This window comes from Penicillium robsamsonii (genome assembly GCF_028829455.1).
Source record: "Penicillium robsamsonii strain IBT 29466 chromosome Unknown utg000005l_segment0_segment0, whole genome shotgun sequence".
Classification (NCBI taxonomy): Eukaryota; Fungi; Ascomycota; class Eurotiomycetes; order Eurotiales; family Aspergillaceae; genus Penicillium; species Penicillium robsamsonii.
Genome location: NW_026643223.1, coordinates 1816520 through 1831227, shown reverse-complemented (window position 1 = coordinate 1831227; position 14708 = coordinate 1816520). Strand labels below are relative to the sequence as shown.

Here is a 14708-nt window from a genome sequence, read left to right as displayed (position 1 = left end):
ACGTTATCCCCCGCCATTATCCAAAGTAACCGTCACATCCATGGATCCCACATATACAAATAATCAAAGCTACTCTCTCAATTCATAACATCCCTACCCCACAAATTCCAAACTCAAAAAACCCCATACCCAACCAACACACATCAACAATGGACTCCGTCAAAGGCAGGGTATACGCCGTGACCGGTCTGGGCGGAATCGGACTCGCCGTGGCACGTCAATTACACTCGCAGGGAGCCCTCCTTTCTCTTGCAGATCTGAGCGAGAAAGTCCTCGCCACAGCACGGGAGACAATCGAAGCCGAGTTCGGATCCTCAACAGCCGAGACAATCACCACAACCGCACTGGATATCAGCAATGCGAGCGCGGTAAAAGACTGGATCGACAGTACTATCTCGCGCTTCGGACGATTGGATGGCGCGGCAAATATGGCTGGCACGATTGGCAAGAACCATGGCACTGGCAAGTTCGTTGACCAGGATGATGCCGAGTGGGATATGTTGATGCGTGTCAATGTCACCGGATTAATGTACTGTCTGCGGGCGCAGCTGAAGGCGATTACCGCGACTGCGCCTGGTGGAAAGGGCAGCATTGTTAATGCATCGAGTATTCAGGGGATTAAGGGGTTTCCGTTGCATGCTGGGTATTCGACTACGAAGCATGCTGTTACCGGGTTGACGAAGTCGGTTTCGAAGGAGGTTGGGCCTGAGATTAGGGTTAACGCTGTTGCGCCGTGAGTATCTGTGTTTGGTTATTTTTTTTTTTGGTGGATCTGACTGATTCGTTTGTGTTAGTGGTTCTATTCAGACTCCTCTGCTGGAGATGGCGAAGGAAATCCAGGGCGGAATGAGTATTCCGCCCGTTAGTATCCCACGCGTCGGGACCAGTGACGAGGTTGCTCAGACGGTTATTTTCTTGCTCAGTGATGCTTCCTCGTATACGACTGGACAGATTCTCAGTGTTGATGGTGGGTGGGAATAACTGTGTTGTTTCAAGGGCATGTATTGGGTTTATCGCCACGGCTTGATATGCCAATGACATCCATTGATGGAGAACAAAATGAAACGCTTGCTAGATGATAGACATAATGCCGGGAATTCAATCAAACGCCGCCATGATAGATGAATGCAATCGCTGAAATACACGAAAGGAACATGAGGGAGCGAGAAACGGGGTAGGGCCACGGTTATAATCACCTGCATATGGACAGCCATAAACCTATACACGTATCAGCATCAACACACATGATCATGAATGTTTTCATACCGAAAATGATTGTGATATAACCCCAACTAGGAGGTCCATGGACAAAGGCGACATTGGCTGTGGGATTTTGGCCTGCAAAAGGCACCGGCCACCCATCCTCATAGTCGAGATAGTTCCAGCCGAGCTGAGCTTGCTGCGAGAACAGTCAGTTCAAACCCAAAAGCGAAAACGAACACAACCAAAACTCACCTTGTGTTCAAACCCAATGGACGTATTCAAATAATGATAGTAAAGAATATCCGGCATGGAATCATTCTTCCCATCCAAAATACCCAAGCCACCAGGCGCGTACACAACGCCATTATTAGAACCATAAACCACCGTTCCACCGCCCTCGACCAACGATTTCCCCTTTTTATCCTCAAAAGGCCCACGCACATTCTTCGACCTCCCAACACGAATACTATACTCCTTCCCACGCTTAGGGAACCCCTTCCGGAAGTTACAACAATTCCCATGACTAAACCAAACATAATAATATCCCTTCCGGAAACTCATCCAAACACCCTCCTCGGGCTTGGTCTTTGCGCCCGGCATAAACGTCAATTGAACCGCATCTGGCCCACTCGCATCCTTAACAGAAAGCAAATCATCCGTCAACGGCACCTGCCATATATTATGCCAAAAGCTTCCGTAATTGAGATAACTCTGTCCGGAATCCTGGTCAACGATCACAGATGCATCGATGGCGTTTGTGATCGTGTACGGCCACAGCGCGGACCCTAAACCCTTGCTTGTATTAATGACAACGCCGTGGTCGGTCCAGGGACTACCGTCAAGGGCTGTTGTCGTCGCGATGCCGATTGCGCTATTGCGGGACCCCTTTGCGCTCAGCGTGTAGTAACAGTAGAAGGTGCCGTTTTTTTCAATTGTTGTTGGGGCCCATGGTCGGGAGGGATTGCCTTTGTTTATTATGCTGTCGCCGGCTAGAACTGTGCCGAGCTTTTCCCATGGACCGGATATATTGGCTGATTTGAAGATTGGGATGTTGATTCCGCCCTTGAACAGGTAATAGTTGTCGTTGTGCAGGATGATGTTTGGGTCGTGGGCTGGAATGTTTCCTGGGTTTGCGAGGGGGAACTTGTCCGTTGTTTTGTATACTTGCTTCGGGTTGTGACCCCGGGCTTCGGTTGGGACGGATCCCGCCAGTGGGGCTGCAATCGCGATGATTATTGAGAGGAGTAGGAGGCGATGCATCGTCGAGTTGAGTATGTATATGGGGTTATATCCGAGGATGTAGGGATTATATGAGGGGGATTGGCCTGGTTGACCGGGTTGGGAGTTATCAAATGATAGACATGCCTCCATTCTAGTCTTTAATGTTTGATGCAGTGAAAAGGGGTAGAGGATAGGAGTAAAAACGGAGATATAGAAAGAAAGAAACACATGGTACAAGTGTGCAAAGGAAAGAAAAAGAAGCACAGCAAAGCATAGCAAAGCATAGCAAAGCACAGCCCTTATCGAAGTCAATTGCAAAGCCAAATATTTTAGTTTTTTTATTTTTACTTTTTCATGTCATGGACAGATCGAGATCAAATCCACTTCTGTATTTGGACGGGTACATAAAGATACCTAATCTCACAGCCAGAATCTCCCTTGTACAGATGTACCTTCAAGTACTAAACCGGGTCTACATATCGATGGCTTATATTTCCGGTTCCTTATTAGTATGAAATACAGCGTCCAAAGATTGCACAAAAGGTCAATTGATGAATATCCCCGTTATGACGATCAATAGCCAATAAGACTTTGCGCTATAGGCAAGGCAGCAACGCAACTGTTAGTTGAGGCTAACTAGAGAAAAATAGTTTTATATAACGTTAGGCAATAATACAAATTAATGCTGAGTGTGGCATTGTTTTCTATTTTGTTTGACCCTGCACTCCCTTGCATGCCGTCAATGCTAATCTCTCCAATCATGATCTCATGGTGGACCCAACTGAATGACAACATCATGATTACGCAACGAAATATGAATGACCGCAGTGCGACTAATTTCTTGATATTTGTGGGTATTTCCTGAGCTCAACTATATACAATGGTCGGGACACAGTAAATGCAAAAGACGTGGTATCGTACAGTGTCCGTATAAAAAGCTAAAGCCTGCTCTAAGTATGCTCAACAGGGGAACGTCATGCTTGTCAGATCCTCCCAATCGAAGATCTCCAAGAAAGGATCGAATTCATCCGGCGGCTGGGAACCCCATAGTTAGCGTTAAAAAAAAAGAGGAGAACTAAGAAAAGCATGCAACTCACTAACACGCCAGGTTGCGGCGGCGGGAGCATCCCATTAGAATCAAATTCGGGCTGCATCACAGGTACCATTGTTGGAGCCGCCATAAATGTAGCCAGCTGGTTGTTCTTGAAATTACCCACCCCCTTGTCGCCGAGGTGGTCGCAATTCATGTGCCGAGAGAAGAGAATCTGCGCAAATGACAGCACTCGTTCAACAACCTGCTGCTTATACATAGTTGCTTGTGCCGGCCAGAGTCGGGATTTGACTAGTGCGACGATCGTCGAAAGGAAATAATAGTCTTTTGCTCCCTTGGTCATTAAAAGGCAGCGCTCTTCCAAGACGATCAGGGCTGTTTCTACAAGTGATAGGAGCGATTCGGGGACTCCGGGTATATTGTGGAGAATGAAGGTTGATGAGATAGGATGGGAGGGGGTAGCTGCAAAATATGAGTTTGGGTTCTCATAGTCAAGTATTGAACCACAGGAAAGACTTACAGGCGTCAAATTCGGTTGTGTGTAGCAATTGGCAAATAGATATGTAGGCGTGGATAGTCCATTCACCAAGCATACATAGCGATAGCGTTCGCGATATCTCGTGTAGCCGGCGCTGGGTTGTCAATATTCTAGTCGCGGCATCCATGCGAGTACGCGCGGAGGGAGCAAAGAGTGATTCTCGTCGTGCTTCAATTGCGAAAGGGGTGTGGACAGACAGTAGTGTCTGGGAAAGTTTGGTCTCAATCAATCCTTTCCACAGTATGACTTTGTGTTGGGTTGCGATGTCGTTGGGGTCTACTGTCACCCACGAAGGAATCCGAGAAAGATGGCGGTTCAGCTCACCGTCCAGGCGCTGAATATCCTCATATCGACAGCTGATCCGTGGGGAGTGCATGAGAGAACATGCTTGAAGGCGGAGAGGTAGCGACCGACTCAGGATAAATTGGAAGGAGGAGTCGGTTACTTCCCACGATGGGCGGCTTTGGGGAGCCTCGGTGCTATTCTCGTGGATTTCGTCGTCGAAAATGTTCAGCCCCGGAGCCGCATCATAGTCAAAGCTTTGTACTGACGGTGGCATTCCCCGGTCAAGAGCAATCTGCAGGTCCAGTTCCACAATGGTTGTCCATATTCGCCGTCGCATCTCTTTATTGAATACAGAGATCCGCGCATACCGGCTTGGGTCGCGATGGTATCCTGCCATCATTGCTTGTTTGACCAATGTACTTGTTGTAAGCCAAGCCTGGCTGCGTTTCATGCCGTGGGCGTTGCGCGCCAAAATCAATAAGATAGATAGCCGCATTGATGTGATCTCCGGACGCTTGGTGTGAAGATTCTCGATCCATTTTTCTGCGTGCAGCGTCCACTCCATTGCAGACTGGCATTTGAGTTCGCCCACGCTTTTTGACTGCAGACTAGCAAAATCCGCGAGGTTCCATGCGCAGGCAAGGACTAACAGTACCTGAACTGTAAAGGCAGCAGATATTGAGGCCGGGCTGTCTAGCATGGCCCAGAATTGGTCGAGCTCTCGTAAGAACGATGGAACATGAAGAATGCGGTGAGTGGACTCAATATAAGTGATATATAACCCAATCAGTTCATCGACCACGCCGCGCGAGGGCAGCATGTTAATTAGCGAAGCCGTTGTAGGGTCTGGGATGGGCCGATTGAGCACCATAAGTTTGAATAGCCCGCGCTTAACCCTTCTCAGATCCGGCTGAAGTTGTGCGAAAATAGGAGTAGAAAGCCTGATCTCTTCCGCAAATGATCTTATATCCGGAAACTACGAATATGTCAGCCTCCGTGTTTTGGATGCCATTGGTGATTGAAATCTAAAGAGCAGGTGGGGGAGGAGGGGGTGCTGACCTGTGCTACTAGACTGGCAAAGATGCCCGATCCGCTGTAACGGGTTTTGGTTTCACGGCCTCTCATCATCATGCGAGGAGCGAGGTCTAGCTGGTCCGTAGGTGATAGCGGGTCCTCTTCTTCGTCAATGTGCGCATAGTCGACCTGCGACGGTGCTTGCGTATCTTGCTCTGATGCTGGCGCCGGGCGCTTCGGACGCTGTAAACCCATGTTCACGTAAGATTCCTGATTGACAGCAGCCTTAGGAGCGCCGAGAACAGTTTCCAAAAAGCAGTCCTTTCGCTCTCTGTCGTGTGGTCGACCTCTGTAGGGCGGTGCAAGAGCATGCCCCGTAAGACCATGATAGTCGTGATGCATTGGACTGCCGGCCATAGCCATACGAGGAAGTTCACTAGCTGGGAAAGGCTCCGTCCGAGTTGCCACTGTCGGTATTCCCGAATCCGGAGGTGTGTCAATTGGGGTATCTCTGGGCATAGATAGCGTGGACCTTTGGTCGGTAGCTAATGCAGTAGTCGTGACAGTGGTCGGTTGCTGCCATAAGAAGCCATCCTCATATGTGCATTTGCTCGGTGTTCTGCTCTTCAAACAGCGACTGCAAGTGGGATACTCGCGATCACATCGCAACTTGCGCGTGCGACACTGCGTGCACGCCATTGTGCGGCGGCGACGCTTGCGCACGCGATCGGGCTGGGCATTCCCTTGAACATCCATCTTATTGGCAACAAGCTCGGGTTATACTTAGGAGAGTTCTTATGTCCGAGATGTGTGGGAAGTTCTGGGAATTGGCTCAGCTCCGGCTTACGTGGTCCCGCTCTGCGCCCGTGGGACGACCCAATGCGGAAAGTCTGACCGACGTCGTGTGTTTTCTTTTTGGTTTTTTTCAATTCCCTATTTGTTTTTTTTATTTCTTTCTTTTTTTTCATTGGAATTTATCTTCTTTTTGTCCTGCATCTTCGCTTTCGGATATATTTTCCGAAAGACCCACGGAATATTAACAAACTCCGCGAAGGGGGCTATACGCTTGGTTTTAGTGTATTAAAAGGAGTATAGCTTATTATCCTTCACACTTCGAAATTGAAAATTCTCCAAGACCTACCGGGAAATATTCAAGTATTGGCAATGGGCAACTGCGTCTCTTTGCAACCTCTAGGCAACGACACAAGATTATCCCCGATGTTGGTCTAATTCCAAATCACGAGAATAGTCATCACCGACAAGAAGTTGTACGCATTTATGGGACCTGATTCACTTGGTTTACCCACCATACGGGTGCGGATAACCACGTAGCACTTATTACATAGATGTTTGTTTTATCTCGTTCTTTCTCGCAAAATAGGACTATATGAGCCTTGGAAACTGACACCAGATTTCAAAAGTCCGTTACACCAGACGGTATTTCAAAGACGTGGCGCTGAGGTTGATGGGGAGTGCTCTGCACGAGGATCTGATAAGATTAGGCTGTACGTGTCGCTGTCAACGGCCAATTGCCATGCTAGCAGAATGTGACGTGTATTTCGGGCTGATTCCACGTGGTAGATGCAGATCAAAGGGATGTAATGGCTGTAAGTCTCCGCGTTGGACTAAAAACACTAGGCCCTACAAAATAGGATAAAACGGGGTCACCAAATTAATTATCTCCACTTAACATCAGCCCTAGAGAGATCCGAGTCTGGGGATAACCCTGTCAACTCGGAGTTCGGGCTTTTCGACCGGACTCGGCGCACGTCTCGGAGATACTGAGGTTTACATCTATCTCGCCAGGCAATTTTTAACTTCAAAAACACCTAACATCTGCACTAAACTTTCAACTTCCAACCTCGTCGTAATTCAATTACACCTTCGACCATGCTACGTTCCTTGCTTTCCTTGGGCCGCACAGGCGCCAGCGCCAACGACTACGTCTTTCCTAAAGTGGATCCCAAAGAGGACGGCCCCGAATGTTTAAAAGACTGCACCGACTGCACTGTGCAGTTTCCATCAAAAGTCAAAGTCGAGGCTTCAAGACCTCTTTATGGCCAAATCAAAGAATTTCACGCGCATGTTCTCGTAGCAACGGGCCAATCCGACTGGAAGGAAAAGGATGTCGAAAATGTGACAGGAAGTTTGATGGAAGCTTTCAATGGGGCGAGGTCAGATCATGGTGTAAGTTTCGAAATTCACATCTAGCATACCTCCACTAACACCTGATCCAGCACATCAAAGTCTCAGCATCAAATCTCACTCCTCCAGAACAACCAACCACAGACGATAGTTCTAAGCAAGGTACAACAGTACTAATTCTACCATCATTCACATACGTCGACTCTGTCACACAGATAGACGTTCAGGGCCTGATCGCCAGATTCATCGACCACCCCATCGACCAGAAAAATGGAAACGGCACTATCTCTCCCACGAGTGGGATGAGCGCTCGACCCTGTGAACTCGACTATGTAATTTTACTCTGCTCGCACGGGCGCCGAGATGCGCGCTGCGGCATTACAGCACCACTCATTAAGCGCGAGCTGGAGCGACATCTCCGTCCGCTTGGACTGGATCGGGATGCGGATGACTCCCGGGCTGGTGGGGCGGGCATTTTCTTCGTGTCGCATGTCGGCGGGCATAAGTTCTCTGCGAATGTTTTGATCTATCGTAAGAAGGATCAGCAGATGATTTGGCTTGCGCGTGTACGGCCTGAGCATTGTGAGGGCATTGTTAAGTACACTATTCTACAGGGGAAAGTCGTGCATCCTGAGTCACAGTTGAGGGGTGGGTTTGATAGGGCGAAAGGGTTGACGAGCTGGTAATTGCGAGATAATAGTGCTAGACCTAGCTGTATTTTAATCGATGACCTTCAATGCGTTCATAGCGAGGGAAATGAGAAACGCCAAGGACTTTGGGCAAGAATTAGATGATCCGTACTATATACTAGATCCCTCTTGCTCGTTTTTCTTTTCCTATCCCTTGCATAGCATCATAAAGGCCTAGGAGTCACAACGATCAAACCAGAGCTTCTTATCCTTCAGAGCTGGTTCCAAAAGAAGTCCAACTCTTTTCACCACCCCCGTAGCATCAATATAAAATTCCACAGGGAAGGGCGGCAACAAATTTAATCCTGAATTATGGATGCTGCCCACGAAATGTTCCCCACTTGCATGAGCAAGAGAAAGTTCACACGGAATGACTCGATCCCGCAGGTCAACAATGAGTCCATCAATGCTTATTCGGATGAATAAAGTCACACCCATGGGGTGTCTGTATGTTCCAGCATATCCAGACAGAGGCAAGGTACATGGGATTGGAGGAGCAGGCAAAGAAGGAAACACCCGTTTCTTCGAATCCTCCACATCTTCATATTCAAGACTCGACTCCCATGTCTGAGTTTGTCTCGCAATACAAGCATCAATCTGCTGCTCGTATTTTGGATCATCTGATAGACCAAGCCGCCTGTCCAAAAGATAAGTGGCCAATCTAAACGCAGCATACCGAGCCGAAGAGGAATTGCCCATAACCACAAATCCAAACTTCTTCTCAGGGACGAATCCCACCCAGTTCCCGTAACCAGGCCAGCCACCGGCATGGCTATAGAAATGCTGCCCGCGGTAATTATCCACGACCCATCCGAGCGCATACCCATGGTACGGAGCCGGCAAATTCAAATCATCATTCTGGAAATATATCGTCCGCGGATCTGTCAAGCTGTCATGTCCTTTCAACGGCCCGGCTTTTTCAATCAACTCCCGTATCCAACGGGCGTAGTCGACAACGCTGCTGACAATAGCACCAGCACCACTGTTAGGTTTCCAGTCCAGCTGTGGCTTTGGAATGAACGTTCCGCCTTCCTCCGTAGGAGCCCAGTCGTATGCTTGCACAAGTTTTGCGGCAGTTGATGGATTTGCCTGGGCTTCGCTTGGCGAGAAGAACGTTTCGCTCATACCGAGCGGGTCCCAGATGCGTTTCTTCATGAACGCTCCCAGGGTTTCGCCGGTGTGTTGCTCCAACGCATGCGACACAGCAATAAACATGTGATTGCTATAGTGGTATTTGGTGCGCGGCGGTGTCGCAAGGGGCATATATTGCATCGCACGAACTATGGAGCGCGGCGTTTGGCCATCATTTGAGCACAAAGCCAAGGTCCAGTTATGATCTGGCATGCCCGACCGATGCGATAGCGCATCTTCAAGTGTAATGTTCTTGGTCGCGTACTCGTTCTCCAGGATAAAGTCTTCTGGGATTAGGGAAGCCAGAGATGTGTCCCAGTCGATCGGGGACTTGGTGGCCTTGCTGTCCTGGATTGCCATGGAGGTTGCAGCACTGGTAAAGGCCTTGGTGGTGCTGCATGCTGCGAACAACGTATCAGTTGTCATATCCCGGGGTGGTCGATCTGTGGTGGGATTTGGCAGTTCCGCCTTTCCATATGCCTATACTCTGTGATTATTTAATACATCAAACGGATCGACGGGATTACCTTGGTGTATGTATTAGGTCCATGAATAACTGCGATACTCAAGCCGGGGACTTTCCATTTTTCCAGTTGCTCTTTTACAAGAACATCAAACTCGGCATCGAAGGGTGACTGCTCGGGGGCCATGGTCATTGTCAAGGAAGCAATGTGATGATGGACCAGTTCGTTAGAGCCGCATTTTATCAGTGGCATCAAAGCTAAATAGAGTCATTCCGAATCATCTCACCCCCGCACGCCCAAGGCTCTACGCTAGGGGAGTCCGAGATTACTTGAACTAAGCCTATAACGTACTTTACTAGTGAGTGGGCCACACCAGCGAGTGAGCCACCCAACCCAACTTCCCGTTTTTAGACAAGATTCTACCCTCCTGCTCTGTTGAAATTTTAGAGGATTGAGACCGGATTGGTGGCATGGTGGTTGAATTTACTAGGTTCTAATTCAGGGACGCGTTCTGGGTGGGTGACTCACTAGTGAAATACTTTATTGGCATTTCTGACAGGCCAGGTTTCAAGTAAGCCGTCAGCCTAACAGGCAGACAGAATGTCATTAATGCATGGTATTCGCTTCAACGCTCATAGTAATTACAGCTCTAGCTAGATCACAAGCACATGTTCACCTAGAGATCTAAACATATCCCACCAATCACCATTATGCCGCGGTGACTTCCATAAATCCTCCAACGATGCGCGAACCAACAGCACGGCATTGAAGCGCAAATATTTGTATATAAAATCAAGTCTCTCCAAGACGAAGGCCTGTTGATCTTGTAGGAAAGTATGTGCGCCCACGATGTATAATGGAAATATTATACAGTTATGGGCCTTGGAAAGAGGTGAGATACTTTTGATGCACTCCGCACACGACTGAACATGCTGTTGTACCAAACAATGCCTTGGTGGAAGGCCACATATTGCTCGGTATAGGTAGACGAGCGCACTATGCTGAAAAGCACGCGTGAAGGAATCGGCCTGCATCCTTGATTCAAGCGTAGTTTCATGTACAGTGTAGGTATTAGGGTATTCAATATGGTCAAAGTTGAGAATCTGGAATGACGGCTGTAGAGACCGCTCAAAATCGCGCACCACTTCCATTGAGAGCGTCTCTGGATCTCCTTTGATTTGCTGGCGATATAATGACATTTCTGCCAGTATTCGAAATACTGATGCCAGTGTCGTGCCATTGTATGTTTCTTGGTCCCACCACACTGTCCCGTGCTCTATCTGTGTCCAGATTTCAGCCGGAAAGCAAGGAGCTCGGTCGTCCAGCAGAGCCTTTGTCAGGTCTGTGGATGCAAATTCTGATAGTAGCATCGTGATATCCTTTTGGCCCATTTTTATAAGAGCTGTGAAGCCTCCGAGGTGATCAACGATCGCTTGGACCCCCACGTGGTGGCTTGCCGTTGAGGCAGATGGATGGCCACACTCAATAAAACCGTCCAAAAAGTAGAGTAGAAAAACTGCGATCAGCAGGGGCGAAAGTGATGCGTGATTGGAATCATTGATTCGAAGCTGCTCCCTGACTGAAGCCAGGCAGCTCATTCTTTTATCGAACGGTGCGCTCACCGTGCTACTCCCAGCCTCGTCCCGTATTGTTCGATGCGCCTCGGCCAGTTCGCACACAGCCAGAAGTACCGGTTGACATTCCATGGCTAGAGGTATGGGTGGTGGGCAAGGATGAGCCGCGGTGGTGAAAAGAGGCCATACAGCAAATTGAAAGTATTCAAGAGCCTTGAGATCCCCAATGGCCAAGTTGTTGTCTTTCAGGTTCATATTGAGACTCAAAAATGGAGATTGGGATATAGTCAGGTTTTGTGTTGTTGGTGGAGTCTTTTTCCATCTGATCAAAAGCTTGTCGTAACAGCACTTTGCCCCAGACGAGATACATCTTTGGCATAAGGGCTTCCCAAGATCGCACTTCACCCGGCGGTGTTTACAGGGCCAGCACGAGCCTTGAACCGTACGCTCACGTTTTGGGGGCATAATTGTACAGCTCTCATTGCGGTACAATATGAAGAGACAAAATGGGAGTCAGTAAGTGTCGGGTTCGAATAGCCGAAGCGGAGACAACTGGGCACTGATAAGGACTGTGGGGAAGATCACATGACATCATGTGACTACACCTTCGTGGTACGATAAGCTTATCTTCCCCTGGATCCCTGAACCTTGAGAAGTCACCTGGGCACCTGGCAAGAGGTCCATCCCAGCATTGTATTAACAATATTTGGGTTTCGTGTAAATCTTCGACCGAAGGTATTCCCTTGTTCAAACTTCCTATCACTGGGAACTTGCTGATTATCTCGGGATACATGCAAATTGCTTTTCTTTCCCTTTGAGCACAGAGAATACGAAGTATATTCGTTTTAATTCACATATTGGGGGCTAGCAGTTTATCGTGTGATATTGCGATCGTGCACTAGACTTGTCAACTTATCCTGCCACCTCGAGTATGTCATTCCTATTTTTCTCAAAGTGAGCCTGAGTAGTCTCAAAGATCTTCGGAATCCCAGATTCGGATCCCCTTCGAAACCATGGCTGCAACACCTTTACCAGAAAGCCATGCCTGCGGCATTCCATAGCCAGTGAAACCAGCAATGATAAAACTGTCCCTTTTTCCCGGGAATTTGTCCAATATGAGGCAAAGAATCTGTGGAGTAGCCCATAACTAGCAAAAGATCATACCATGACTCTATCAATCCCGTAGGACCAATTAGATCAGGCGTATACAGTACAAAAGCCCCCACACCGTAGGACCTCTACAGTATATGTGGAAGATCGAAGGGGAAAGATAGGTAGCTTCTCTCTGCTTGAACGTGTCATCCTTTGTGCAGGGGCCATGCTAATCTTCTCTGTATATTTTCAAACTGACCATATGCCCCGAAGGGCGAAACATCCATATTCGTCGAGTTGATTATAACCCCACTTCCGGTAGATCCTGACCGCTTTCCTATTTAAGCAATATAGTTATCACTTTGACAGGATCAGACCGCCTCCTAGTTTGGTCGGATTTTTGTTAATTAGGTCGCGTCGCGTGACGCGCATCGATCGATTTACAGCCAGACTGCTCTTCTCCCAGGTTGTCTCGTAACACGTACAATGCAACAATGACCGACAACGTTCTTACTTCCAGTGCTGAGGTCGGCGCCCAAGCTATCAATGTTCGCGCAGAATTGAAAACGTGGGAGAAAGCCTTCTCGTCGACCAATGGGGGCCGCAAAGCCGGACGCGATGATATCAAACAAAACGCGGATATCGGTAAGTCGAAATTCTCGAGCCGCATAATATTTAAAATGGCATAAATCACTAATTCCAAATCTTCAATGCATTAGCGGCTAAATACAAGGAATATAGTCGCCTCAAGGCCCTCGAGGCATCCCTAAGTCGGCGCGAAAACAGTCGACAAGAGCCATATGATAGTAATTCAAAAAAGCGGAAACATGCATCTCCCCCCGATCAGGATGGTGTATTCCTTCAAGTCACACCCCGCAAATCGTCTAGAGGTCTCTTCGCGACCCCATCCAACAATCGCATCAAGCAACACCCCGCGCAACTCGATCCGTATGACTCGCCGTCGACTCTTCGCAGACTATTTAGTCCTAGCACACATCGGCAAGGACCACCAGCCCCGTCACCATTCAAAGTTGCAATTGGGCCTACGCCTCAGCGTGATGGAAGGACGTTGGGCCTGTTCGACATGCTATCCGAATCAGGTGGAAGTGGTGGAACCCCTTCGGCCACAAGGCAATCAAATAACCTAACAGCCGCGTTTCAAACACCCTCCAAACGAAGGCCTGTGAACACGATCCCTGAGGACCCGGAAGAAGAAGCTCAGCAGGAGACCCCCAGGCTTGCGCGAACCCCTGCGTCTGAAACCAAGCAGTTCTATCTTGCAAATTTATTCGCAACACCAACGACGATGCGTTATGCCGCCATAGTAGAAGCAGAGGATGACGCAGATGTGCAGAAGACAAATTCGCTAAACCCCGCGGCTGAAATATCACCACAAGAAGCGCAGTCGGGGACGCCATCTTTCCTCCGTCGCTCTAACTCCGGTCGATATCCCCCACCTAGCGCAAAGCATGATGGTCCGGGACTCAGTCCTATTGTTTCGCGCAAGCCGCAAAGATTTGCCAGCAAGGGGCTAACGCATTTGGTCCAAGGACTGCGGGACATGGAGGAGGATCGTATGGAAGATGACTGGGATGTCATGCGCGAGATGGAAGAAGAGGCAGAGGCGGAAGAAGCTGCCAGGATCCAGGTTGAGGATAGTCAAGCACCGGACGTGAACCGAAAATACAAGAAGAAGGGCCAGAAGCGGACGACACGAAGAGTGATTATGAGACCGGTTATCCATCAACCGAAGCCCAAATCGATCCCAGCCCCTACTATGGAGGACTGGGAACACGAGGATGATGTTGTAGCAGTTCCAGAGACGCAACAACCACATACTGCCAATGACGGCTGGGACGATGTCCCGAGTGATATTGAGCGGGCGGACGAGGCCGCTTCCCTTCATACCATGTCGGAGCCCGAGCTTGATACCGAGGCCGAGTTAGATCCGGACTCGGACGATGATCCCGAATTTGGAGAACAGCCAAAGCCTGTTGCTAGACCGAAGACATTCTCGGAGAGAATCAAGGAAGCTGTTTCGTCTGCCGCAAAGCCGCAGGAACAAGAACCCCTCGGCAAACCCCCGAAGAAGCCCTCAGAGACTATTGAAACGAAGAAACCTCGTGCCCGGAAGATAAACCCCGAAGCCCACGCGAACTATCGATCAATAAACATGAACAGAGGAGGTTCCTCCCGGGGTAGAGGGCGTTTCCGCCGGAAGTAAACACCGCGCAGGTCTGCTTGTGTTTCATGAAATGACGACTACATTCATACATTCATATTTAGCATAAACAGCATTTT

General features: G+C 48.8%; 7 protein-coding genes across 7 annotated transcripts; 3 read left to right on the top strand and 4 right to left on the bottom strand.

Annotated features, from left to right (window-relative positions):
• Nucleotides 1-149: 149 nt before the first annotated feature.
• N7447_008731 (SDR family NAD(P)-dependent oxidoreductase) lies at nucleotides 150-981 on the top strand (the record flags this gene model as incomplete). Its single annotated transcript, XM_057232993.1, has 2 exons — nucleotides 150-733; nucleotides 795-981. 2 exons carry the CDS (start codon nucleotides 150-152, stop codon nucleotides 979-981), a joined length of 771 nt encoding a protein of 256 aa, XP_057082535.1.
• A 211-nt stretch (nucleotides 982-1192) lies between these two features.
• On the bottom strand, nucleotides 1193-2463 carry N7447_008730 (uncharacterized protein; the record flags this gene model as incomplete). Its single annotated transcript, XM_057232992.1, has 3 exons — nucleotides 1193-1218; nucleotides 1267-1399; nucleotides 1456-2463. 3 exons carry the CDS (start codon nucleotides 2461-2463, stop codon nucleotides 1193-1195), a joined length of 1167 nt encoding a protein of 388 aa, XP_057082534.1.
• Nucleotides 2464-3384: 921 nt separating this feature from the next.
• N7447_008729 (putative C6 transcription factor) lies at nucleotides 3385-6068 on the bottom strand (the record flags this gene model as incomplete). Its single annotated transcript, XM_057232991.1, has 4 exons — nucleotides 3385-3459; nucleotides 3522-3937; nucleotides 3996-5274; nucleotides 5358-6068. 4 exons carry the CDS (start codon nucleotides 6066-6068, stop codon nucleotides 3385-3387), a joined length of 2481 nt encoding a protein of 826 aa, XP_057082533.1.
• A 1134-nt stretch (nucleotides 6069-7202) lies between these two features.
• Nucleotides 7203-8143, top strand: N7447_008728 (sucrase/ferredoxin-like domain-containing protein; the record flags this gene model as incomplete). The annotated part of the gene is made up of 2 exons (XM_057232990.1): nucleotides 7203-7499; nucleotides 7550-8143. The coding sequence occupies 2 exons, from the start codon at nucleotides 7203-7205 to the stop codon at nucleotides 8141-8143; spliced, it is 891 nt and encodes a 296-aa protein (XP_057082532.1).
• Nucleotides 8144-8320: 177 nt separating this feature from the next.
• On the bottom strand, nucleotides 8321-9933 carry N7447_008727 (Peptidase S12 Pab87-related C-terminal; the record flags this gene model as incomplete). Its single annotated transcript, XM_057232989.1, has 2 exons — nucleotides 8321-9757; nucleotides 9805-9933. 2 exons carry the CDS (start codon nucleotides 9931-9933, stop codon nucleotides 8321-8323), a joined length of 1566 nt encoding a protein of 521 aa, XP_057082531.1.
• Nucleotides 9934-10394: 461 nt separating this feature from the next.
• Nucleotides 10395-11570, bottom strand: N7447_008726 (uncharacterized protein; the record flags this gene model as incomplete). The annotated part of the gene is made up of 1 exon (XM_057232988.1): nucleotides 10395-11570. The coding sequence occupies one exon, from the start codon at nucleotides 11568-11570 to the stop codon at nucleotides 10395-10397; it is 1176 nt and encodes a 391-aa protein (XP_057082530.1).
• A 1331-nt stretch (nucleotides 11571-12901) lies between these two features.
• sld2 lies at nucleotides 12902-14631 on the top strand (the record flags this gene model as incomplete). Its single annotated transcript, XM_057232987.1, has 2 exons — nucleotides 12902-13052; nucleotides 13127-14631. The coding sequence occupies 2 exons, from the start codon at nucleotides 12902-12904 to the stop codon at nucleotides 14629-14631; spliced, it is 1656 nt and encodes a 551-aa protein (XP_057082529.1).
• Nucleotides 14632-14708: the final 77 nt, after the last annotated feature.